The sequence below is a fragment of the Heterodontus francisci genome, chromosome 19 (genome assembly GCF_036365525.1).
Source record: "Heterodontus francisci isolate sHetFra1 chromosome 19, sHetFra1.hap1, whole genome shotgun sequence".
Taxonomy (NCBI): domain Eukaryota; kingdom Metazoa; phylum Chordata; class Chondrichthyes; order Heterodontiformes; family Heterodontidae; genus Heterodontus; species Heterodontus francisci.
Window position 1 is genome coordinate 53532913 of NC_090389.1, and position 26411 is coordinate 53559323.

General features: G+C 42.6%; 1 protein-coding gene across 8 annotated transcripts in view; it reads left to right on the forward strand.

Moving 5' to 3' along the window:
* The window catches only part of cfap20dc (CFAP20 domain containing), a 548283-nt gene that overhangs the window by 229595 nt on the left and 292277 nt on the right, over window positions 1-26411 (forward strand). For 4 of the 8 annotated variants that reach the window (XM_068051613.1, XM_068051614.1, XM_068051617.1 and 1 more), the window contains 2 exons: window positions 13422-13558; window positions 25709-25895. In XM_068051613.1, coding sequence (XP_067907714.1) covers window positions 13422-13558; window positions 25709-25895 — 324 coding nt within the window. The remainder of the gene's footprint in view (window positions 1-13421; window positions 13559-25708; window positions 25896-26411) is intronic. The other 4 variants (XR_010976965.1, XM_068051616.1, XM_068051618.1 and 1 more) reach the window with 1 other exon arrangement.

Below are 26411 nucleotides of genomic sequence, written 5' to 3' on the forward strand. Positions count from 1 at the left end.
CCAAATCTATTAATCATCAATATGTAACTTCAAACTTGAGTGTGCAATAGAAAGGCTTTGTATACTTGTAGAAAACAGGATTCTTGTCAGGAAGGCAATGGCATCAGTGGTTCTGCAATAAAATTCCTCAGTAATTCTTCCAATCTCCTGCATTTCATGGAAAATAACAGATGCCCTCCTGCATGACTCTCTGTTTCTAGGAGCTTCTGAGCAGAACTTTTACCCTCTTCCTACAAGGTAAATGCCATAAGGCAGGGTTGGGGGTGTGGGTGAAGTGGTGGTGGTGAAGTTAGGGGTGGGAACTCTCTATGCCAGAAGTTTCCGCTCCACTGACTCAGTTGTGACCTGAGGGCCAGTAAGCTGAGTGAGTTAAGGGTACAAACCTCAAGATGAACCATCAATTCCAACCCCCCAAAAAAGTGACGATCTTCCTTCCCCTTGCTCAAGAACTCAGGAAGATATGACCAGAGTTGGGTGCAGAGGCCTGGGAATTCCCCCAGACCCAACTGTGGAAGAGGGATGTTGGAGTTTATGTCTGCCTGTAGCACGTAGGGAATTCCTGAGTAATAGGGTCACATAGCTACTAACAAAAAAAAATCATGTTGTATCCTGCCATCTTGAGAAATTTTCTGGCATTCAGCACTGTATTAGTGATTGAAATGTATACACAGCTGCTTCCTTTCCAGCTTAGTGCCCTGAGGAGAAATAGAATTTCTTGGAAGGTTTCTAGGAACCTTCACGTAAGAGTAGAATTGTGTTTTTTTCCTTATAAAATACATGCGCAATTCATTTATGCAAATGTTACGCCGAAACACCACTATGCTAGAATGTTCCCAATCATTTGTTTCGCTTCTGAGAAAAGTCTTCTGAAACCCTCTGGCGCTCACATACATAGCTCCACATCCCATGAAACAAATCACCTTGTGCAAGTTTCTTAGATTCACACCAGTAATGCGATGGCATATATTTACACTGAAAAATGTAAGCATTGTACAGCCGAAAGTCAGCTGATGGTGACTTATCTAAGGTTTCTGACGTTTGATAGCAATTTTCTTGTGACGTTTTTGGAATTTACTAAGAACTGTACTTCACTTAAACAAAGCGCTGTCGGTCTCTATCGAATCATTTTTTTAAACATACTTTGTGCAGTAATATGCAGAAAATAGAAAACATTTCTCCCCATATGTTTGGCACTCTTGCTCATTTTGTTACGACCTCCTGATCTGTTTTTCCTTTTTATCTTCCCTACACTCCTTAGTCCATTGCTGTCCTTCCTACGTCCTCACCTATTTTTTTCCTTTCCTTCTATCTATTAGTTTTAACTTCCGCAGCACTAATTACTCTATAATTAAATTTTATTGACATTCTCTTTCTTTTTATATTCTTACAAAAAATGGTAGTATTTGGCTAACTAACAGCGAATGTTTCAGACTGAATTAACTCAAGATTGCTGAAAGCCTTGTTCTTGTACGAAAGCCTCTGACTGATTCAAAGATTTTAAAAGAAGCAAGCTGATAATGGTAACTGGAGCCAAGCAGAATTTGTGCAACTTTCTGTTCCATTCGAGAAGCTGCACATTATACACACATCTGAAGAAATCACACAGAATGTTTGTTGTTAGATTGCATGGTTTGGCTCCTCCTTCAAGCAAAGTGCTCAGCAAAAAACAATAAAACTTTGAATACATTTTATTGAGTTGGCTTGGAAAATGATTTCTGTAAACTGCAGCTGTTTGTTAACTCCTTATGTACATGATTGAATTAAAGATCCAATACTGAACTAAAGATGGGACTTTTCACTACAGCAGAGGATGCCAGTTGGAGATATAAAAGAATTTCTTTAAAATTATGAAAGGTTTAGACAGGAAGATTTGAAGCAGAAGGATTTGGAGCTTTGGGAAGAGAGCAGGCCAGTGGGATTACTGCTGGCAAAAAACTGGCACAGACAAATGAGTTGATTGGTTTTCTGCACTGTAAACATCTATGATTGCATTAACAAAACTACTTCCTTTTTTATCAGTTTCTATGCCCAACATCCCAAATCTGCTATAAACTTGATGCACTTGTAATACCTGTTATTTAATCTACAGACTTCATTACAGAGTTGATGTGAGTCTTCCAGAGGTTATCATGAAGCATACAAATGTGAAGAGTTGGGTGAAACATTGGGCTCTGTAGTGCTCAGTTTTTAGCCACTTTACAACCTCCAAATACATGAAAATAGTGTCTGAGATGCACGTGCATATGCCAACGTGAATTGTGCTGGACGCCATCTTGGTAAAGGAGTTTGCAAATGCACACCTAACAACCACCTACAACTTGCAGGGCAGCAAGCTGATGATGTCATTCAGTGTGCAACACTAATTTGACGCCAGTGCTGCCATGTTTAAATGCCATGCTCCAGCCTATACCCTGTCCTAATCCTGCACAGCAGAACACAACTTTAAACAGCACGAGGGATGCCCCACCGTGCTTCTCCCCGCCCCCCCCACCCCCGGCAACACCAGCTCTACTTAAAGATATCATGAATTACTTACAGGTTAGTTGCTGGATTATTCTTTTTGGCTACTGATGCAATTCTGTGCTCTTTTGAAGCTTTCCAAAAGTTTCAGTGGTCTACAGGAATTATTCATGCTGGTAGGTTTTTGTTGATTTAAAAGCTTGTGCTGAAGCAAGTTGCTTTCAGACATGGGTGGCCTGGTAGGCCTTCCTTTAGGAATTGAACAAGACTGGGAAATTGAAGAGAGACCGCGCAGAGCAAGACACGCTGCTAAGAGGGGAGAAAGGCCCTTAGCAGGAGGTCATATCTGCCAAGGTCTCTAGGGACCAATCCTCTTATCTCAACTTCATCAATGTTTGAGGCATCCTTGCTTCACTAAGGAGGTCGTGACTGAAGTCTGCTAACTGTAGCAGCCAAAAATGCAACCACAAAACAGGCAAGGACAACATTGTGGCTATCAAAGTTACTGTCTCTTCACATTTATGTATCAGGCTCCTTTCAGGCTGCCACTTGAGATAGAACATAGGAGCAGGAGTAGGCCATTCAGTCCATCGAGACTGCTCCACCATTCAACACAATCTGGCTGATCATCCACTTCAATCCCTTTTTCCCACACTATCCTCATATCCCCTTATGTCATTTGTATTTAGAAATCTGTCATTCTCTGCTTTAAACATACTCAATGGCTGAGCTTCCACAGCCCTCTGGGGTAGAGAATTCCAAAGATTCACTACCCTCTGAGTAAAGAAATTTCTCCTCATCTCTTTCCTAAGTGGCTTCCCTCTTATTTTGACATTGTGTCCCCAGGTTCTAGACTCCCCAACCAGGGGAAACATCTTACCTGCATCTACCCTGTCTTTCCCTTTAAGTATTTTGTCAGTTTCAATGACATCACCTTTCATTTCTCAAAACTCCAGAGAATACAGGCCCAGTTGCTCCAATCTCTCTTCATAGGACAGTCCTGCCTTCTCGGAAACAAGTCTGGTGAAGATTCATTGCACTTCCTCTATGGCAATAATATCCTTCCTAAGGTAAGGGGACCAAAACTGCACACAGTACTCTAGGTGTGGTCTAACCAAGGTTCTATACAATTGAAGCAAGACGTCACTACCCCTGTACCCAAATCCTCTTGCAATAAAGGCTAACATACCATTAGCCTTCTTAATTGCTTGCTGCACCTGCATGTTAGCTTTCAGTGACTTATTGACAAGGACACCCAGATCCCTTTGTACATCTACACTTTCTAATCTCTTACCATTTAAGAAATACTCTGTACATCTGTTCCTCCTACCAAAGTTGATAACTTCACATTTTTCCACATTATATTCCATCTGCCACGCTCTTGCCTACTCACTAAGTCTGTCCAAATCCCCTTGAAGCTGCTTTGCATCTTCCTCCCAACGCCTAGTTTTGTGTCATCCGCGAACTTGGAAATACTACATTTGGTCCCCACATCCAAATCATTGATACATATTGTGAACAACTGGGGCCCAAGCACTGATCCCTGCGGTACCCCACTAGTCACAGCCTGCCTACGCGAGAATGACCCGTTTATTCCGACTGTCTGTTTTCAGCCTGTTAATCAATCCTTAATCCATGCCAGTGTATTATCTCCTCTCCCATGTGATTTAATTTTGCTAACCAACCTCCTGTGGGGGACTTTATCAAAAGCCTTCTGAAAATCCAAGTATACTACCTCCACCAACTCCCTTTTATCAATTCTGTTAGTAACATCCTCAAAAAAACTCCAACAGGTTCGTCAAACATGATTTCCCATTCATAAATCCATGTTGACTATGCCCAATCATATCATTATTATCTAAGTGTCTATTTATCACATCCTTGACTGCCTTTACTTTTGGGGGTTTTGTGCCTTGAAGGAATGTATAATTGCTGTAAACTATGTAATATTTCTTTAAAGACGATCCATTGCCTATGTACTGTCATACTTTTTCATGTATTTTCCCAATGTACCTCAGCCAATTTGCCCCTCATACCTTCATAATTTCTTTTGTTCAAATTTAACACCCTGGCTTCAGATTAAACGACCTCACTTTCAAATATTATGTAAAATTCTATCATATTATGGTCACTAATCCCTATAGGTTCTTTTACAACAAAGATTATTAATTATCCCTTTCTCATTACATAATATTCGATCTAAAATAGCCTGTTCGCTAGTCGGTTCCTCAACATACGGCTCTAGAAACCATCCCTAACACACTCCAGAAACTCGCCCTCCACAGCATTAGTGCTCATTAGGTTTGCCCAGTCTATATGCAGATTGAAGTCACCAATGATTACTGTATTACTCATGCTACATGCTTCTCTAATCCCCTGATTAATGCCGCGCCCCACACTACCACTACTGTTTGGTGGCCTATAAACTACTTCTATTAATGTTTGCTGCTCCTTGCTGTTCCTTAAATCCAACCAAACGGATTCCACATTTTGTGCTTCTGATCTGAGATCCTCCCTTACTAATGTACTGATCCCATCCCTTATTATCAGTGCAACACCACCTTCTTTTCCTTTTTGCCTGTCTTTCTTAAATGTCGAATATCCTTGAATATTCAGTTCCCAGTCTTGGTCACCCTGTAGCCACGTTTCTGTTTTGACAATTAGATCATGCCCATTTACCTCTATTTGGGCCTTTAAATCATCTACCTTGTTGCTAATGCTGTGTGCATTCAGATAGAGTGCCCTTAACCTTGTTGTCTTGAAATTCTGCATTCTAAGCCTAGTTGATGCTCACCTTTGTTTCGCCTGCCTTCTCACGTCACTTGCTATTTTTCTCCTTCCTGTTACCAGCTTTACTTCCTTCCAATTTGAGCTACCCCTCAGGTTCCCATCCCCCTGACAAGCTAGTTTAAACCCACCCCAACAGCACTAGAAAATCTCCCTGCGAGGATGTTAGTGCCGGTCCTGTTAAGGTACAACCCGTCCACCTTGTACAGGTCCCACCTGCCCCAGAACCGGTGCCAATGCCTCAGAAATCTGATGCCCTCCCTCCTACACCAATTCTCCAACCAAGTGTTCAATTGATCAGTACTCTTATTCCTATGCTCACTAGCACGTGGCACTGGGAGTAATCCTGAGATTACTACTTTGGAGGTCCTGCTTTTTAATTTCATTCCTAACTCCCTAAAATCTGCCTCATCCCTCTTCCTACCTATGTCGTTGGTAACAATTTGGACCACGACCTCTGGCTGTTCACCCTCCCCCAGGAGGATATCCTGCAACCGCTCCATGACATCCTTGACCCTGGCACCAGGGAGGCAACACACCATCCTGGAGTCACACTTACTGCTGCAGAAACACCTGTCTGATCCCATGACTATTGAATCCCTTAACACTATTGCTCTTTCACTCTTCTTCCCCCCCTCCTGTGCATCTGAGCCACCCATGGTGCCATGGACTTTGCTCTGGCTGCACTTCCCTGAGGAACTATCACTCTCACCAGTATCCAAAATGGAAAACAAATTAGCAAGCAAGATAGACTCAGGGGACTCCTGCACTGCCTGCCTGGTTCTCTTAAACTGCCTGGTGGTCACCCATTCCCTCTCTGCTTGCATGCTCTTAACCTGCGGTGTGACCACCTGCCTAAATTTGCTATCCACATAGTCCTTTGCCTCACGGATGCACAACAGTGACTCCAGCCACCGCTCGAGTTCTGAAACCTGGAGCTTGAGCTTCTGCAGCCGGTGACACTTCCTGCACTGAAAACAGGCACTAGAGGAGTATAGAAAGTGTAGGAGGGTATTTTAAAAAGTAATTAGGAGAGTGAAGAGGGGACATGAAAAAATACTGGCGGGCAAGATAAAGGAAAATCCTAAGGCGTTTTATAAGTATATTAAGGGCAGGAGGATAACCAGAGAAAGAGTAGGGCCCATTAAGGACCAAAATGGCAATCTGTGTGTGGAGCCGGAGGACATAGGTGAGGCTTTAAATGATTACTTTTCATCTGTGTTCACTATGGAGAAGGATGATGTAGGTGTAGAGATCAGGGAGGGGGATTGTGTGAGACTTCACCATATTAGCATTGAAAGGAAGGAAGTATGAGTGGTTTTAGTGGGCTTAAAAGTGGATAAATCCCCAGGCCCAGATGAGATGTATCCCAGGCTGTTATGTGAGGCAAGGGAGGAGATAGCAGGGGCTCTGATACAAATCTTCAAATCCTCTCTGGCCACAGGAGAGGTACCAGAGGACTGGAGGACAGCGAATGTGGTACCATTATTCAAGAAGGGTAGCAGGGATAAACCAGGTAATTACAGGCCAGTGAGTCAAGCATCAGTGGTTAGGAAACTATTGGGAAAAATTCTGATGGACAGGATTAATCTCCACTTGGAGAGGCAGGGATTAATCAGGGATAGTCAGCATGGCTTTGTCAGGGGGAGATTGTGTCGAACTAACTTGATTGAATTTTTTGAGGCGGTGACTAGATGTGTAGATGAGGGTAAAGCAGTTGATGTAGTCTAAATGGACTTCAGTAAGGCTTTTGATAAGGTCCCGCATGGGAGATTGGTGAAGAAGGTAAGAGCCCATGGGATCCAGGGCCGTTTGGCTAATTGGATCCAAAATTGGCTCAGTGGCAGAAGGCAGAGAATGATGGTCAAAGGTTGTTTTTGCGAATGGAAGCCTGTGACCAGTGGTATCCAACAGGGATTGGTGCTGGGACCCTTGCTGTTTGTAGTCTACATTAATGATTTAGACGTGAATATAGAAGATATGATAAGTAAGTTTGCAGATGACACGACGATTACAGGACGATATAGATGGGCTGGTAAGATGGGCGGAGCAGTGGCAAATGGAATTTATTCCTGAGAAGTGTGAGGTAATGCATTTTAGAGGACGAACAAGGCAAGGGAATATACAATGGATGGTAGGACCCTAGGAAGTACAGAGGGACCTTGGTGTACTTGTCCATAGATCACTGAAGGCAGCAGCGCAGGTAGATAAGGTGGTAAGGAAGGCATATGGGATAATTGCCTTTATTAGCTGAGGCATAGAATATATGAGCAGGGGGGTTATGATAGAGCTGTATAAAATGCTAGTTAGGCCATAGCTGGAGTACTGTGTACAGTTCTGGTCACCACACTATAGGAAGGATGTGATTGCACTGGAAAGGGTGCAGAGGAGATTCACCAGGATGTTGCCTGAACTGGAGCACTTCAGCTCTGAAGAGAGACTGAAAAGGCTAGGGTTGTTTTCCTTGGAGCAGAGAAGGCTGAGGGGAGACCAGATTGTGGTATACAAAATTATGAGGGGCATTGATAGGTTAGATAGGAAGAAACTTTTTCCCTTAGCGGAGGGGTCAGTAACCAGGGGGCATAGATTTAAGGTAAGGGGCAAGAGGTTTAGAGGGGATTTGAGGAAAACATTTTTCACCCAGAGGGTGGTTTGGAATCTGGAACGCATTGCCTGAAGTGGTGGTAGAGGCAGGAACCCTCACAACATGTAAGAAGTATTTAGATGAGCACTTGAAATGCCATAGCATACAAGGCTACAAGCCAAGTGCTGGAAAATGTGATCAGAATAGTTAGATGCTTGATGGCCGGTGTGGACACGATGGGCCGAAGGGCCTGTTTCTGTGCTGTATGACTCTTTGACTCTATGATCCTCACACCCATTTTTGGGGTCTAGCCAATTTCTCCCCCAGTGAGTCCTCCTTTGATTATTTAGCCATGATTTCCTGTGGAATAAGGTTGTGCCTGTCTGGGGGTAAGAATTCTTATTTAAACAGTTTGGAGAATTCTTTCCTTATACTAATTTCTCTTTGGTGAGCTCTGAAATAAAAAACAAGTCCCCTTCAAGATACTATGGGATTTGGAAAATTATCCAAGTGTTAGAATCTTTTCCTACTCCTTTCTTAACTGATGGCATTGATTCAGCTGGTCAGTCAGATACTGTGTTCCATTGTTATTAAATGTCAAAGGTTTCTTATCCTTTTCTTATTTCTAATACAGCAAAAATTACCACAATTGGAATTGTTGTTCCAGACCCCTTCTAATTATTCCTCAGCACAATTTATATTTCTTTCCTGCATTCGGACATAGTGAATGACCGCAGGTATCCTCAAGTTTGGCTTGATTATTTTATTTTTGTATGGGTCATGGAATTGGAAGTTTATTCAACCATACTGTTTTAATGGGAGGTTGGGATGGGGCGGGGGAGCGGGAGGGGTGGGATGATGTCACTTATAGAGTTACAGACAAGCAGCTCAGGAAAGAGATCAGGGTAACACAGTACACTGTTCAGGGAAGGCAACTGCAGAATCTTTAACCAAATTTCATAAGGTTTATGGCTCCCTAGTCCTGAAGAGATTCAGAGAGCTAACACACTTTTGGATGGAGGGGTTGCTGGATGAACTCTAAGTGCTGCAAGTGTTGAGAAAGCAACACGCCAAATGGTTCTAGGGGTTTTACAATCCGGAGAGGCCTTGAAGTACAGTGAGCAGCATTGGAGGAAGCACTGCTAGCTATCCATGCATTAGAAAAAGACAAACAGAAAGCTCATCCCTCACTTCACAGACTGAATTGAGAAAGATATTATATCCTGGTAGCTTGTGTTCAGTCACACAAGAAGACATGGGGTGTTTAGGACGCAAGTTAGCATTACACCTCATGCAAGAGGAAATGGCTTTGTGCATCTTATTTGCTCAAGGGGAAGGTATTTGCAGCCATGTATATGCCACCTGACAAGTTCAGAGTGAGCTATTCATTGAGTCTCTCTACTTCTTCTCGGTGTTGGTTGGGTTGTCCTAGATTGTCCATGGCTACATCCAGAAGCAGCCACTACGCTGACATGATGCTTGGTGTACCTTGCCTTGCAATATGTGGTAGCACAAGGTGTGAGAAGCACAAGGGTTGCATATCTCTTGGGCAAGTTTCCACACAACTGTGGTCTCCTGAGGCAATTGGATTGGCTGTATTGGTGGCATACTTACTGAGGAGCATATAGATAGCAAACTGGCTGCAAAACAGAAAACAAAGAGTAGAGGTTAAAGTTATTTTATGTGGGTTGTATGTTATGTGGTTCCAAATGAAATTGCTATATTCTCACTGGACTCATTAAAAGGCAATGAGAGCGCTGAAGGTGGAATTTATTTTTTAAGGCATTTAGGTGCATTTAGTATTCATCTGCCATTATTGCTAATAGTTTTTCCTAGCCAATGTTACTATTTTGAACTTGTCAAAAACATTTTTTCTAATCATTATATACTGCAATCTTTAAAAGAGCAAAGTACATGGGCGGCACAGTGGCGCAGTGGTTAGCACCGCAGCCTCACAGCTCCAGCGACCCGGGTTCAATTCTGGGTACTGCCTGTGTGGAGTTTGCAAGTTCTCCCTGTGTCTGCGTGGGTTTTCGCCGGGTACTCCGGTTTCCTCCCACCACCAAAGACTTGCAGGTTGATAGGTAAATTGGCCATTATAAATTGCCCCTAGTATAGGTAGGTGGTAGGGGAATATAGGGATAGGTGGGGATGTGGTAGGAATATGGGATTAGTGTAGGATTAGTATAAATGGGTGGTTGATGGTCGGCACAGACTCGGTGGGCCGAAGGGCCTGTTTCAGTGCTGTATCTCTAAATAAAATAAAAATAAATATACATAAGAATATTGTTTGCAGCAACCGAAGTGGGAAGCTGAATTTTGTGCTCTCATATACGCCTGACTGATTTGCTTGCAGGAGGTGGCATATGTTATACTCTTGATTTTCAATGTCATCCCCTATTTCTCTCCATAAATTAAGTTTTTAAAAACAATTTAGTTCCTTATTTGTTATATACAAATCCTTTGGAGGGAAATACTAAATTTAAACCTAAATTAAATCATATTTTGGTGGCTAGGATGCTGGCTGCTGTTTCGACTAAGTCCAGAGGGAGGAAGTTGGGAGGGTGACAGCAGTGGCTGGTAACAGTCCACAGTTTTAAGCACTCTGCTCCTCCTGGCTCTATATTCAGGAAAGTAGAAAAACTTTCAACTTACAATTTGGATGGCAGCCACCAGCTGTCCCTTTAAGGATCACTGGTTTGGCTATCGTGCTCTGAAGAAAACAGACCTCAGCATACACAGAAGGTACTCAAAGTAAGTCATAATTTAATATTTCAAAGAGGCGTGGAACAGGCAATAGGCCCTGATTTGCATAAATGGGCCTAACGTCACTTTCAGGCATGTTCCTTGAATGACTTCAGTGCCCTAACCAAAGTGGGATGCGGTGCACTTCTCGAGTGCGATGGGGTTGTGCGCTCCTGCCATATTTGTCCTCTTGATGTAAAACGAGAGCAGTATGATCAAATTCCTAGGCTAATGTCTTCCCCAGTCCCTAGTTGTGTCTTCCAATTAATCTAGATGGGTTGACAACTTCCAAATTCCAGTGAAATAAACTTTCTTCTTGTGAACCATTGGTCCTGACTTGAAAAACTGTCTGTCAGCTGTTTCTTATGTATGATGAAGAAGAATTTCCTGATATCAGACCAAAATTGATCATTTATAGTTTAATCTATTTCTCCTGAACTACAGTTGTAAATTAGTTTGGAATAATTGTTTGGATTTACTTTTTCTAAACAATATACCTACCTCAGCAAAATCAACTCTTTGATATCTATATTCATATGTGAAAGCGCAAGTTTCTCTAGTGTTTCCTCATAACTCAGACTTCTAACACTCGAGATCAATTTCATGGCTCTTCTTTGCATTGCCACTATTGCTTAATGGCTCCCAGTGTCTCCGTGACCAGAAGTAGACACAGGTGTGATCTGATCAGAGCACCATGCAGTTTGGGCAAAATTCTTTTCTGACTGATACTTTATTTTGGTTATATAGTTTAGCATTCTATTTACTTTGCTTAGTGCCCGTCTTCAATGGTTGAACATGTAGTAAGTCAAGCCGACTAAGGTTTCTCAGTGTTTTTCAACATGTTAAGTTCCTTCAACACCATTCATGGATCATGATTGTCACCCATTTTTCTGTCCTATGTTCAGTACGGAACACCTGACCACATTAAATTTTACCTGCCATTAGCCAGTTCACTTAAGTATTTTCTCCAACATATCTGTAATTTCTGAACTGCTTTCTTCGATTCACTGCCTCCCTGCACTCCCCACCCCCAACCACCATTTTTAACCATCTTTAAATTTGACCAATTTTCATTGCTTTTCAGAATCTAAGGTCAGAATTTTACGGGGCCTTTGGGGACTGTTTGGAAGTGGGAAGGCTGGCAAAATGGCATGGGAAGGCGTCGGGTGGCATTTCTTATCCTCCCCCTCACCTGCCTGGAGCTCAATTGAGCCACTTAAATGGCCAGTTTAATTAAAGGCCTCTTCCCACCTCTCTATACAACAAGACACAACAACTCTTACTACTTTGGGATAAATAATCAGGTATGTCTGAGATTAATCTGTTTTGAGCTCTTTCTGTCTGCTCCAGCCTTCCTCCTCATTTTTATTGGAATCATTAATTCTGACTAGTTTATCTCTGCTTGTGGATCAAGAGTTCACCTACCTAGGCTCAACTATCACCAGTAACCTGTCTCTCGATGCAGAATTCAACAAGCGCATGGGAAAGGCTTCCTCTGCTATGTCCAGATGGCCAAGAGAGTGTGGGAAAATGGTGCACTGACACAGAACACAAAAGTCCAAGTGTATCAAGCCTGTGTCCTCAGTACCTTGCTCTATGGCAGCAAGGCCTGGACAACGTATGTCAGCCAAGAGCGATGTCTCAATTCATTCCATCTTCGCTGCCTCCGGAGAATCCTTGGCATCAGGTGGCAGGACCGTATTTCCAACACAGAAGTCCTCGAGGCGGCCAACATCCCCAGCATATACACCCTACTAAGCCAGAGGCGCCTGAGATGGCTTGGCCATGTGAGCCGCATGGAAGATGGCAGGATCCCCAAGGACACATTGTACAGCAAGCTCGCCACTGGTATCAGACCCATCGGCCGTCCTTGTCTCCGCTTTAAAGACGTCTGCAAACGCGACATGAAGTCCTGTGACATTGATCACAAGTTGTGGGAGTCAGTTGCCAGCGATCGCCAGAGCTGGCGGGCAACCATAAAGGCGGGGCTAAAGCGTGGCGAGTCGAAGAGACTTAGCAGTTGGCAGGAAAAAAGACAGAAGCGGAAGGAGAGAGCCAACTGTGTAACAGCCCCGACAACCAATTTTATCTGCAGCACCTGTGGAAAAGTCTGTCACTCTAGAATTGGCCTTTATAGCCACTCCAGGCGCTGCTTCACAAACCACTGACCACCTCCAGGCGCTTACCCATTGTCTCTCGAGACAAGGAGGCCAAAGAAGGAAAGTGTGTTGCTCACTTCTGCCCTTGTGAATTCTTAGAGGTAATCTTTCAAAGTATTAATTTGTGTTACATAAAAAAATCTCTGATCTCCTCCAGCGCCACCAGTCTCCCAAGATATCTGCGATCCTCTAATTCTGACTTCTTGATCATTCTCAGTTTTAACTGCTTCACCATTGGTGGCCATGCCTTCAGTTACCTAAATCCTAAGCTCTAGAATTCCTACACCTAATCCCTGCACCTCTCTGTCTTTCTACCTCACTTTCCTCCTTTAAGACACTCCATGAAACCTACCTCTTTGACCAAGCCTTTGGTTATGTGACCTATGTGGCTCAGTGTTATAGTTTGCTTTATAATGCTCCTGTGAAGCGCCCTGCGATATTTTATTCCGTTAAAAGCACTATATAAGTTGTTGTTGTATTCAACCTCTGTTTTAAACTCATTTGCATCCTTTATGGGTCTCACTTCAGTTTTGCCACTTGTGTAACACCATAAATTAATAAAGTTAGTTTGTTTCTCTAGTCCTGCATGCCTAATGGAACTGCGAACAGTTATATGCTGACATCTAAGAGACTGCTGAATTGTCATGACTTATACAAAACAAAATTACTTTTCTCTCTTACTTTAGACCAGCAGACTAACCGTGGGACAGCCAGTGCACGTAGTGCTAGAAGTCAAGATATATCTCACATTGCATTTGGATCAAAAGTACTTGGACCACCTCCAACTAGTGGCAGAAAAATTGGGACAATTGGATCTAAAGATGTGAGTAGCTGTTAAATGATGTTTGGTTACAGAATCTCAATACTTCAAATGGTATTTCAAATATTACATTGCTGTTCTAAAATACTGCCATTTTGATGGTACATTTATTCTGTGGTCATATGGAATGGAGCATAAATTGTAAAGAATAAAGGCTGTATTCTGAAAAAATGTTCTACGAAGGAACTGATGCAACTTCGATTGGTAATGCCATGAATGTCTTTGTATAAAAGTTCTCAGTATTAAGAATCTTGTTTTTATGCAAATCTATATGTGTGTGATGTAATGTACTTTCAACTGAGTCACTGGTTCTGGTCTGAAGCCTGTTACAAGAGTTTCCATATATTTTTGTTAAAACTTGGAATCTATATTTTTTAACTGAAGAGGCTGACCTTTGGGTGTTTTTTTTGAAAGGGAGTTCAACAAAAGTTAGCCAGTAAGCAAGTTTTACTGCAAACCATGTGATTTCAAGTAAATATCACAGGGGGTTTGAGTTAAGAGCTATTCTTTGTTGTGACAAGACAACATTTATGATTACCATGGGACTGAACCTGGGAACTGTTTTGGTTTCACTTTGAACTGTTAAAAAGCCAGCGTCTTTTTTGGATGACAGGGAGTTGTTGGAGATCAGAAGAACATCCAGCACACTGTTACCTCTCTTTACCTGCTCTTGAAAAGCAAAAGCTTGTATGAAGTTGTACTGTTGCCTCCTGTATTTTTGAAGACATCCTGAATGCTTGCAGAAACCTTGCCTGTTTAAAAAAAACTTTGCATTGAATGTGTGTGAGAACTGAAACTTTGTTGCTGCACACCTGCTGTAAGACCTAGGTGAAGTCTTGTGCAGTTGAATTTCTTTGAACACCTACCGAAACAGTCTGTTCATCAACCTTGCCTGGAAAGATTCCTAGTGGCAGCCAACTATTTGACTTTGGGACACCTCGCCAAAACAAAGGACTTCCATCTCTTCTCTTTAGTATAAGTTTTTTTTATTCCTTCTACTTTTTTGTAACAGCTGTAAACAAAAATCCCTTTTTTTTCCGGTTAACCGGTTTTTAGATGTATGTGCATGTGTGAGGGCTCGGATGAAAATATGGGGTTTTAATATCATAATTTGAGTATATATTTACCTCATTATTGGTTAAGATTTAGTTCATAATCGGATAATTTTGTTGGTGTGCTTTATTCTGGGGACAAATAGAGTATTTAATTGGCTATTTCGGTAAGTGGGAAAACTTATTGATATGTTGTGACCTATGGAGCAATGGGACTCAATTAACAGTGCACTCCTCCTGCCTCAGTGGTAACAAGCCCCACTCCAGGGACTTGAATACACAACCTTAGCTGATACATCAGTGTTGTACTGCGGGAATGCTATTCTGTCAGAGGTGCCAGCTTTCAGATGAGATGTAAAACTGTATGCTGTCTTGGTATGGATGTAAGCAATCCCAGGGAACCCTTCAAAAAAGAGCAGTGCTACTCCCCTCATGTCCTGGCATGGTTTTTTCCTCTCACCCAACATTACTAGAACAGCTTATCTGGTAATTTATCTCATTTCTGTTTGTGGGATCTTGCTGTACACAAATTGATTGCCCCACTTGCACACATTACATTTCAAAATTACTTAATTGTGTCTGAAGCACTTTGGGAAGTTTGAAGGATGTAATAGGAACTGTATAAATTCAAATTTCTTCATTCTTCGGATAGACCATTTTTGACACTGAAGAAATTGCACTCCCTCTACTGGGTGTTCTTTGGCTGTACCTACACCCAGGCAGGCAGGAAGGCATCCTGGCCTGCTGCTTGGTACCCACCTCCAGGTAGTTGATATGCCCCCCATTGCATCAGGTAACTGGAGGCCAACTGGAAAATCCCAGTTTAATGAGTCTAATTGCCTGACTTCCTCATGGGGTGGGCGACCTTTTCCGGGCCCCAAACTCGCGTCCCTCAAAATGGCCAGTGCCGGGATCGGCGTCCTGCAACTGACAGGCTGGCTGGCACCAGTATTTTTGGGACCCCCCCTGCCTTCGTTCCCACCTTCAGGGTGCCCCAAAAATTCAGCCCTTTGATTCGGCATTAGTTGTCACTTCTTTCACATTTGTTGTGTCAATTACTTTCGATTATAAATTCCTGTGTCCAGATTTATAATAAGTTTTGCCTATGTAAACTTGTCATACTGCAGTTCCACAATCTGACCTCTGAATTAGATTTTTTTTCAGAATTTGTTTCTATTCAGTTCAGTTCACTTTGTTGTTAACTTTAAATCTTTTAGGGTTATTTTTGTTGATTTTAACCTTGCATCTTCCTTTCCTCTAGCTTTCAATCTTCCTCAACCCGCTCATAAATGTAAATACTGGTTACAATCAACCTACCAGTTCCCCACTGTTTCAGGATAGTATTGTCAGTCAGAATCTGGGGTCTGATCTTCCCAAGCTGTTTCATACTAATATCACAGTCTCCCTCTTCCGTCCTGCTTGTTACACAGAGTTTCTTCCCACCCTTGGTCTTGTGGCTCACTATCCTACTTGTTCCTAGGCTGCTTCCTGGTTCATACTCCTATGTAGCACCTGCCTGCATTCATTCGGAGAAGTATTGTTACATTCTTATTGTTGGCTTTTTATATCTTCACATTGTGTGGTAATATTTTTATATAAACAAAAAGCAAAAAATTGCAGATGTTGGAAAACAAAAACAGACAATGATGTAAACACTCAGCAGGTTAGTCATCAGCTGTGGAGAAAACAGATGAATCATAGAATCTTACAGCACAGAACGAGGTCAATCTGTCTATTTTTTCTTTTCAAGTGTATATTCAATTCGAAGACTGAACAGGCTAGATTTTTTTGTCCAGAAAGACTGAATAGGCCAGGGCTGTTTTCTCCAGAAAAGAGAAAGCAGTGGGGTCATCTGATAGCCTTTAAAATTATTAAGAGGATGATAGGATAAACATAGAGGCGAGAAATGTCTTAATCCGCAGAGTAGTTAGAACGTAGAGCATGCTATCACATGGAGTAGTTGAGATGAAAAGCATAGATGGATTTAAGAGGAATCTAGGTAAGTACATGAGGGAAAAAGGAATAGAAGGATATGCTGGAGATGAAGTAGGGTGGAAGGAAGCTCGTGTGGAAAATATACATCAGCATAGATCAGTTAGACTGAATGGCCTGTTTCTTTGATGTAAAAACTATTTAATTCCAAATTGAATTAACATTTTTGGTGTGGATCCTTCACCACAGTACTGAGGGAGTGCTGCACTGTCAGAGGTGCTATCTTTTGGATGAGACATTAAACCCTTCTGCTATCTCAGGTGAAATTAAAAGATCTCATGGCACTATTTCGAAGAAGAGCAGGGGAGTTATCCCCAGTGTCCTGGCTAATATTTATCCATCAATCAATACTACAAAAAAACAAATTTTCTGGTCATTTTCAATTTGCTGTCTGTAGGAGTTTGCTGTGCCCAAATTAGCTGCCGCATTTCATATATTACAACAGTGACTGCTTCCAAAGTACTTTGTTGACTGTAAAGCACCTTGGGACATGCAGTGGTCATGAAAGGCGCTATATAAATGCAAGTGTTTCTTTTTATGAGCAGTCACTTAATTCAGTCAGTACTAGTTGTCTTTTAACAATACAAAATAAGAAACATAGGGCTGGATTTTACCAGGGAGGGAAGTCCGATGTCTTTGTGTCACAACCGGATATTCCAAAGGGCGGCCAGGCTGGCAGGAGAGCATCTCACTGAAATGCGGCGGGTAGGTAATTAAGCCTGTTTACCAGACAATTAACTGTTATTTTACCAGGGATTTTGCATTTAATGAAGCGTGCACAAGAATAATGGGCCTTCTCAGCCTCGCCAAGTATAAGGGGGCAGTGGATTAGTGGGAGGTAAGTGCTGTCTCCAGACAGCAGCCATTGTAAATGGTAGCATGCCTTGGCAGGGAGGATGGAACAGCGCTGGCAGTGGCCGTCAGGAGCAGGGAATGGGGGGGCATACCGCTTGAGTGCCATTTTGGAAGTGGCAGTTGTGTGAACAGAACAGGGGTATTAGAGGCCATGAAAACTGAGTGCAGCTATCTACCATGGGCCTCATTCACTCAGGCTTCAAGACTTCCAGTAAGGAGGAGCATCAAAGAGGGATAGAGCTGCAGCAACAGGCAGTGGGCCAGCAGCAACATGAGAGCTGCCAGGAGCTTCAGCCTCAGAGGGAGAACGAAGGTGGAGGATATAGATGACACGCAACCAGTTTCTTGGGCGCAGAAGAGGTTACCCACCTGAGAGGGTCTACCGTCAGAGGCACAGCTTCCTGCAAATGTTGGAGCAGCATTGTTGCCAAAGACTGTGCCTCCCCACGGAGGTGGTCATGGAGCTGTGTGCCATGATAGAGAATGAGCTGAGCCTAGTGGTGGCCACCCAATGCCTGTGGCACCGAAGGTCACAGTGGTGTTGAATTTCTATGCCTCAGGATCATTCCAGGGATCTTCTGCAGATCTGAGGAGGATCTCCCAGTATGCAGCTCATCGCTGCATCAAGATGGTCACCGATGCCATCTTTAAGAGGACCAGCCAATACTTGCACTTTCATACCGACCCAGAAAGTCAAGCTGAGAAAGCCATAGGGTTCAGGATATCGCTGGGTTCCCCCAGGTGCAGGGTGTCATCGACTGCACACACGTGGATATTAAGCCTCCCATGGAACAGGCAGCAGCCTTTATCAACAGGAAGGATACCACTCATTCAATGTACATACAACTGGTCTGCGATCACCGCCTGCGTTTTCCACAGGTGTGTGCACGGTTCCCTTGAAGCAGCTACAACGCTTAAATACTCAGGCAGTCCCAGGTACTAGAACCTTTTCAGGACATCGCCCCCCTCGAACATCTTCAAAGATGGATACTGGGTGACCAGGGTGACCCACTGAAGATGTGGCTACTGACACCTGTGCAGGACCCAAAGCACTGATGCAGAAGAGAGGTATAATATCTGCCATGGAACAGCTCAAGCAACCATTGAGTAGGCCACAGGGCTTCTGAAGATGTGATTCAGATGCCCTGATAGATCTGGTAGAGCCCTTCAAAATGCCCCAGCAAGGGTCTTGCATATAATAGCGATGTGCTGTACTCTGCACAACTTGATGCTACAGAAGGGAGAGGCTTTAAACAACGAGGACATCCTAGTGCGTGGTGCTTTCTCCAAGGATGAGGATATGGAGGGAGATGCTGACCAGTCGCCCAATAATGAAGAACCCAAGGGACTGCAGGCAAGGCACAATGAGATACACGCAAGTGATGTGCTAATACAGACACGTTTCAGATGAGCCTTACTGGTAGATCCATGAAATCCAATAAAGTTATCACCTTCTGCAGACCTATTGCCCTTCCTGTTTACCTTCACCCATTAATACATTAGACAGTGGCATGGGGAATGCATTGTCCTCACACAGTGTGATACTTTCATCACATCCTTTGAGGGAGCCAGGGTACTGATAAAGGCCCAGCAGCCTGCAAAAAATAGAAAGATTCTTCTTGCCTTCCAACATTGCACATTTATTGGAAAACACAAAGATTGCAAAAAAACAAACCCGTGAATCCCATGAAACGATAATTCAGGACAAAATTAACAGTCACTTGGACAAATGTGAATTAATTAAGGAAAGTGTCACGCTCACGAGCAGTGCAGCAATGAAAATGCAGAAAATAAACTGAAGAGTTAAAAAATTAGAACAATTTTAAAAGGACTGGTACATTTGCTGTCAACAAAATGGAGGACACAGTCACATGACAAATACCACCGCCTGCACTAAAATACACATCCATGTCTACTAGAACTAAAACTAATTAACCCCATCTACATGGAAATGAGACCACTTATCATGGATGTAAGCTTTACAGAAAATGAGCTTAAATGAGATGCTATGTCTCCAGCTACACTTCAGCACAATAGTGTGAATAGGACTCATATTATCAAAAGCTATTATACAGCTCATCAGGAACTGAAACCTAAAGTCACATGGGCAAAACTAACACTTAGTGAGTTTAACTTTAAAGGTAATCATTTTGAAGAACAAAGGGAATATTTTCCAGTTCAGAACATCAGTCATCAACACCAGTCTGGTTTCGCCAACCACACAATCAGCATCGAAAAGTGTCTTGAATTTCAGCACAAGGCTGAGAGAAAGAGGCCAGTTCCAGCTAGCATTTGATCCCTGCTGAGGCAAGTTGAAAGTGAACTGCAGCAGAGAAAAGAAAGTGCCTTTGAAACAACTCCTTCACCTGTGAAAACTGAACTAGCAAATCAGCAGTGTCTTCAAACTGGAGTGAACCGCCAGAAGTCTTCAGCAACCCAGCAAATGCAAGACAACCAGCAAACAGGCCTGTAACTTTAAAACTTGCCTTCCAAGAGGATCTTTCCTGAAACAGCAGACTTTTACACCTTGAGCTCGTAACACCTCTTACCCTTTACCTTCTATCTCTTGAGTGTACTTGTACTTGTACTGACCACCTCCAGGCGCGTATCCATTGTCTCTCGAGATAAGGAGGCCCAAAAGAACTTGTAAGAGTGAATTTGTGCGTGGGTGGGGTTGCGATCATTTTGGGTGATGAATATTGTTCAATAAATATTTAATCTTCTGTTTTAACCCTATGAATAAATCCGTCACTGTCTGTTTATTTGACAAATAAAACACAGGGGCTGAAACACTAATTTAAAAAAAAACACTGCCTGTGGTCAGTTGAAAGGTGAACAGTGGAAACCAGCAATGCCATCACCCATTGTCCATAACAAAAGCTAGCACAGATTTAAGGGAAAATTGTGTTTAACCAACTTGAGTTTTTTTGATGAGGTAACAGAGAGGGTTGATGAGAGTTATGTGGTTGAAGTGGTATACATGGACTTCCAAAAGGCTTTTGATAAAATGCCACATAACAGGCTTGTCAGCAAAATTAAAGCCCATGGAATAAAAGGGACAGTGGCAACATGGTACAAAGTTGGCTGAGTGATGGGAAACAAAGTGGTGGTGAACATCTTTTTTGGACTGGAGGAAGATATATAGTGGGGTTCCCCAGAGGTCGGTGTTTGGACCACTGCTTTTCTTGATCTAGAGAAATGACTTATACTTCGGTATATAGGGCACAATTACAACATTTGCGGATGACTGTGACTGTGAGGAGGGTAGTGATAAACTTGGAGAATTTAGACAGCCTAGTGGAATGGCGGACAAGTGGCAGCTGAATTTTAATGCAGGGAAGTGTGAAGTAATTCATGTTAGTTAGAATATAAAATAAAGGGTACAATTCTAAAGGGGGTGCAGTAGCAGAGGGACCTGGGGGTATATGTGCATAAATCTTTGATGGTGGCAGGGCAGGTTAAGAAAGCGGTTAATAAAACACACAGGTCCCTGGGCTCTATTTCAATAAGGGCATAGAGTACAAAAGCAAGGAAGTTATGATGAACCTATATAAAACCCTGGTTTAGCCTCAACTGAAGTATTGTGTCCAATTCTAGGCACCACACTTTAGGAAGGATGTGAAGGCATTAGAGAGGGCTCAGAAAGGATTCATGAGAATGGTTCTAGGGATGAGGAGCTTCAGTTATGTTGATAGATTAGAGAAACTGGGGCTGTTCTCCTTGCAGAAGAGATTTGATAAGTTTTTCAAAATCATGAGGGGTCTGGACAGAGCAGATTCCTGTTGGCGGAAGGGTTGAGAACTAGAGGACACGGATTTAAGGTGATTGACAAGAAAAGCAATGACGACATGAGGAAAAACCTTTTTACACAGTGGCGTTTAGGATCTGGAATGCACTGCCTGAGAGTGTGGTGGATGCAGGTTCAATCAAGGCCTTCAAAAGAGAATTGTATAATTACCTGATGCAAAAAGATTTGCAGGGTTACGAGGAAAAGGTGGGGGAGTGGGACTAGGTGAGTTGTTCTTCCAGGCAGCCGGCATGGACACCACGGGTTGACTGGCCTCATTCTGTGCTGTAACCGTGCTATTATTCTATGAACCTATAAGTGCAGTTAGGTGCTCTTCTTAAATCTCTTACACGTGCTTCTATGTGGTCCTCCTCATCTGCTGTCAGCTGAGGTGGAGGCAGGCTGTTGACCTTGGTGCCCATGGCTTTCATTACTGTGGTGATTGTCTTCTGGCTGCTTGAGACCTGAAGGGCCCTGGCAGATTGAAAGTCTCCTGCATAAGTGCAAGAGCCACCTCTGTCATCATGGCTATGTGAGGCACTGGTGTTACTGACAGAGGGGCTGAGGAGCCACTGTCCACACCAGGAATGCCCCGAGAGGAGTCCCTAGGTGCATCAGGCAGCCACTCCTATACCCTTTCAGGGCACATATGTCACTCCCTGCTCACCTGAGGAGTCGAAGGACCTGGTGTTGAGTCCAGGCACCTCACGACCCACTCACCCAGCCATTGCTCCATAGAGCTCAAGGAGATGGCAGTGGCATGCAGGTGTACTAGATATGGCTCTCCAAGAGGGTTGTCACTCTCTCCATGGAGGAAGTCAAGTGCATACACACCAGAGATACTCATGGCCTGGATGGACTCCTCCATCATCCGGGCTTGGGTGCACATAGCCTCTGGAATCTCTGACAGATGTTCCCTTACCACACGTTGCAGGTCCAGCATCTGCTGCCCTGTTGACGACTCCATTTAGTACCCAAAACTGAATATAGTACTTTAGCTGGGGTCTGACCAAGATGGGTTCTGTACAACTGAAACATCGCTGCCTCACTTTTGAATTCCAACCACCTTGAGGTAAAAGCCAATGTTCCATTTGCATTTTGATTACTTTTTGTATCTGTAAGCTAACTTTTCCTTTACTCCCTTTGCTCTGTCACAGCTACTAATCTCTCACCATTAAGAAAATATTTCAATTTGCCTTCTTCAGATCCAAAGTAGATCTCTGTTCCCTACAATGAATTCCATATACCATAGTTTTGCAAACTCACTTAGTCTAACTCTGTACCCTTGCAACATCCTGATTCTATCCACAGGACTCCCTGCGCCTCCTAACTTAAAGTAATCTGCAAACTTTGATAGATAACTCTGTAGTCCTTCATCAGTCATTAATGTTTATAGTTAAAAACTGAGGCGCCAGTATAGATCCCTGGGAAGCATCACTTGTCACACCCCACCAATTGGAGTACAAACCCTGTAACCCTACTGTCTCCCCATTCTAACCAACTAATGGCCCATGACATAAGGTTAGCTCCAATTGCATGTGCTGTCATTTTTGCTAATAATCTCTTATCAAAGTTCTCTGGAAGACCATTCAACAACATCCAGAGACACACCCTTATCCACCATGTGATGTGAAGAATGAATGTTTAATAGACTAAGCAGGTTCTCATAGCCATCTTCTGAGACCCAAGAGTTGTTAAATCCTCTGTTTTACATTTCCAGGACCAGTCTGACCCAACTTACACAATTACACCCCAGCTCAATCTCTCCTCAAATTATACCCACTCACCAGCTACTTGGTCCTCCTTCAGTCTTAGCTCCTTGACCTTCCTTCCTTCGGACTTGAACTCAATCGTCCCTGAAAGATTGTCTAGCTGGATGGGACTACACTCGCCTGGTTCCGTTCTTATCCATCCATGCATAGCCAAAGAATCACCTTCAGTGGCTTCTCTTCCCACTCCCGCACCGTTACCTCCAGTGTCCCCTAAGGATCTATTCTTGGCTGCCTCCTATTGCTCATCTACATGTTGCCCCTTTGAATATTTTTATGCATGAATAACACCACATTCATTCATTTTAATTAAAATATGTCGAATTAACATTCTTTTGATAGCATCTTTTGAAACTGATCATCTGAAAACGGAACTTCAGTTTCCCCATCAACGCTGATGACACCCAGCTGTGCCTCAACACCACCAGTCTGGACCACTCCACTGTTTCTAAATTGTCACATTGCTTGCCTGGCATCCAGTCGTGGATGAGCAGAAATGTCCTCCAACTAATTATTAAGCAGACAGAAGCTGCAAAATCCATTCCATAGCCACTGACATCATCCCTTTCCCTGTCAACTGTCTGAGGCTGAATCAGGCTATTTGCAACCTTGGTGTTATATTTGACCCCCGAGATCAGCATCTGACTGCATATCCATGCCATCACTAAGACTGCCTATTTTCACTGCTACAGTTGAGGTGGGAGGAATGCTCTGTTTATTCTAGTCCCACTTCTCCACAGGCCACAACATATATTTTTTAATTTTCCCATTTACCAATACGATCAATCATACACTCTATTTTTAACCCAGAGTAAAATTCACCAACCAGGTTGCTTTAATGAACAACAAAATTATCAGTTTATTATAAACCAGTAATGAAGTAAAGCATAAACAGACAGATTGAAATTTTAAAGTCCCATTTTTACCTTTTTACCCACACACACACACACATACACCGGTTAACCGGAAAAGTAAAAAGGATTTTTTAAGTTCACATCTCTGTTACAGACAAAAGAAAACACTTGGGCTGAATACTTGCTCATCCCTGAAGAAAACAGCAGATGAAATATATTGTGTTCCAAAACTGGCATACAGTCCAACTTCCGAGTACACGTAGACGGGTCACTGAGATCTTTTAGAACAGTTCTTTTCAGGCGGAGTTGAGAAGTAATTTAGCAGGCTTTTCTTCAAAGACAGGAGACGAGATGAATTGACACAGTGGACTTCTCGGGGTCTTTTAGAGAGTTGCTGGAAAGCAAGCTGGGTTGTGGTCTTCTCTCCTTCCTTGACACTTCTTCAGCAGACTTGACTTTTATCTCATTCCAGAAGGTAATACACACTAACACAAAAGCTTGCAAGTTTTCTGCCCACTCAGGTGCGTGCTGCTGCTCCCGGGCTTGTCCTATTAAGGGGCATCTGTCACTGCCCACATCTTCCCCTGTTATCAGGGTTTCTATTCTATTTTTAACTTGAGTCATGTGACAACCAGTAAACATTGTTGCCAAACCAGTTCTTTCAGTGCCTCCTTGATGACTGTCTTGAAAAAAAACTGCTCCAGCATTTCTTCAGTTTGACTATGTATTCCTCAAAAAAAGATTTTAACAAAAAAAACAGAAGCAGCTTCATAACACCACCTTGCCCTGACTCCACCCCTGCCTCAGCTCATCTGTTGCTGAAATGCTCATCAATGCCTTTGTTGCCTCTAGACTTGACTACTCCAATGCACTCCTGTCTGGCCTCTCATTTTCTACCCTCTGTAAACTTGTGTTCATGCAAAATTCTGCTGCCTAATGTCCCATTCACACATCACCCCTGTGCTTGCTAACCTACATTGGCTCCCAGTTAAGTGATGCCTTGATTTGAAAATTATCCTTATTGTTTTCAAATCCCTCCATGGCCAGCCCTCCCTATCTCTGTGATCTCTTCCAGCCCTATAACTCTCCGAGTTTTCTGTGCTGCTTCAATTCTGGCTTCTTAAGCATCCTCAGTTTTAATCACTCCACCATTGCAGCCACAACTTCAGCTGCAAAGGTCCTAAACTCTGGAATTCCCTCCCTAAACCTCTCTGTCTTTTTAACTTCCTTTCCTCCTTTAAGGCATTCATTAAAACCGACCTTGTTGACCAAGCTTTTGGCCATCTGCCCTAATATCTATTTATAGAGCTCAATGTCAAATTTTGTTTGATATCCCTCCTGTGAAGCACCTTGGGAACATTTACTACTTTAATGGTGCTCTATAAATATAAGTTGTTATTGTTGATCTCAAGAAGAACAAAGTGGGAATAACGGGGGGAAATAGCATTTTAATGCAGGAGCTTGAAAAAGAGTTCAAAGAAAGGAAAAACACAAAAGCATAGAGAGGGCAAAGAGAAGAACAGAATCAAAATAAAGATAGCATAGAGAAGGGATGAAAGGAGATGGGGAGGAAAGAAAGCCACAAAAGAAAAGCCATCTTACTGGACTGTGGACTGGTAGCTTTTCCCCGTGACTCTTTTTCTGACTTCGGTATTGTTATGTAAGTCCCTCTTTCTCTGCTTATGTACGTCCCAATTTATTTTTGAATATTTTTATCCATGAATAATAGCATATTCACTAGCTTTAATTAAAATCTGTTGAATTAATATTCTTTTAACTAATCGCATCTTTTTTAAACTGATACAAGATAAAGTTAGAATTTATTCTCCTTTTTAATGCTTTAGTTATCAGTCTTGTTGGATAACAAAACAACCAGATCTTCCTACCAGCCTCGTTGTAGTAAGGAAGACATCTCAGAAAGATTGACTAGCATGTCAGAAGGACAGGCTTCAAGTCAACCAGAACCAGCTAACCACATAAACCAAGAAAGCATTTGCTTTACAAAGCAAACATCAGAGGCTGTTACTTTGGGTAAGAAACAATAAATAGTACAAATTTTTATTCAGTATCAACCTATCAAACCTAGCTAATGTAGGTGACTACATTAAGTGTGTCCATTATATGAGCTTTTCCCTTGTCAGTTTTTGATTTTTTGATGACGTAAATGCTCTTCGATTTTCACCCGAAACACTTTTTTCCCCCTCTTTACCATTATCCTATGTGATTTCCATGTTTACAGATCTTTCCTCTACTGTAACCTAGTTAAATTAGAAGATGAATTTGGACTACAGAATCATTGTTCATCTTAAATCTTTTCAGAGATTATGCCACATCTTTGGCATACTTCTTAAGTTAAGTTTATTTTCTTTTTACCATTACCTTTGATTTTCAAAGGCCACACTGTCTTCCCCTTCACACAACTTCAACTTGTTTTGAACTCTGTGGCATGTGTCCTATTTATGGTGAAAATAGTCTTGCACATTCATTACCCAATTCCTCCAATGATAGCCTCTTGCACTTCCCTGTCTTTAATCACTCCAGTATTGG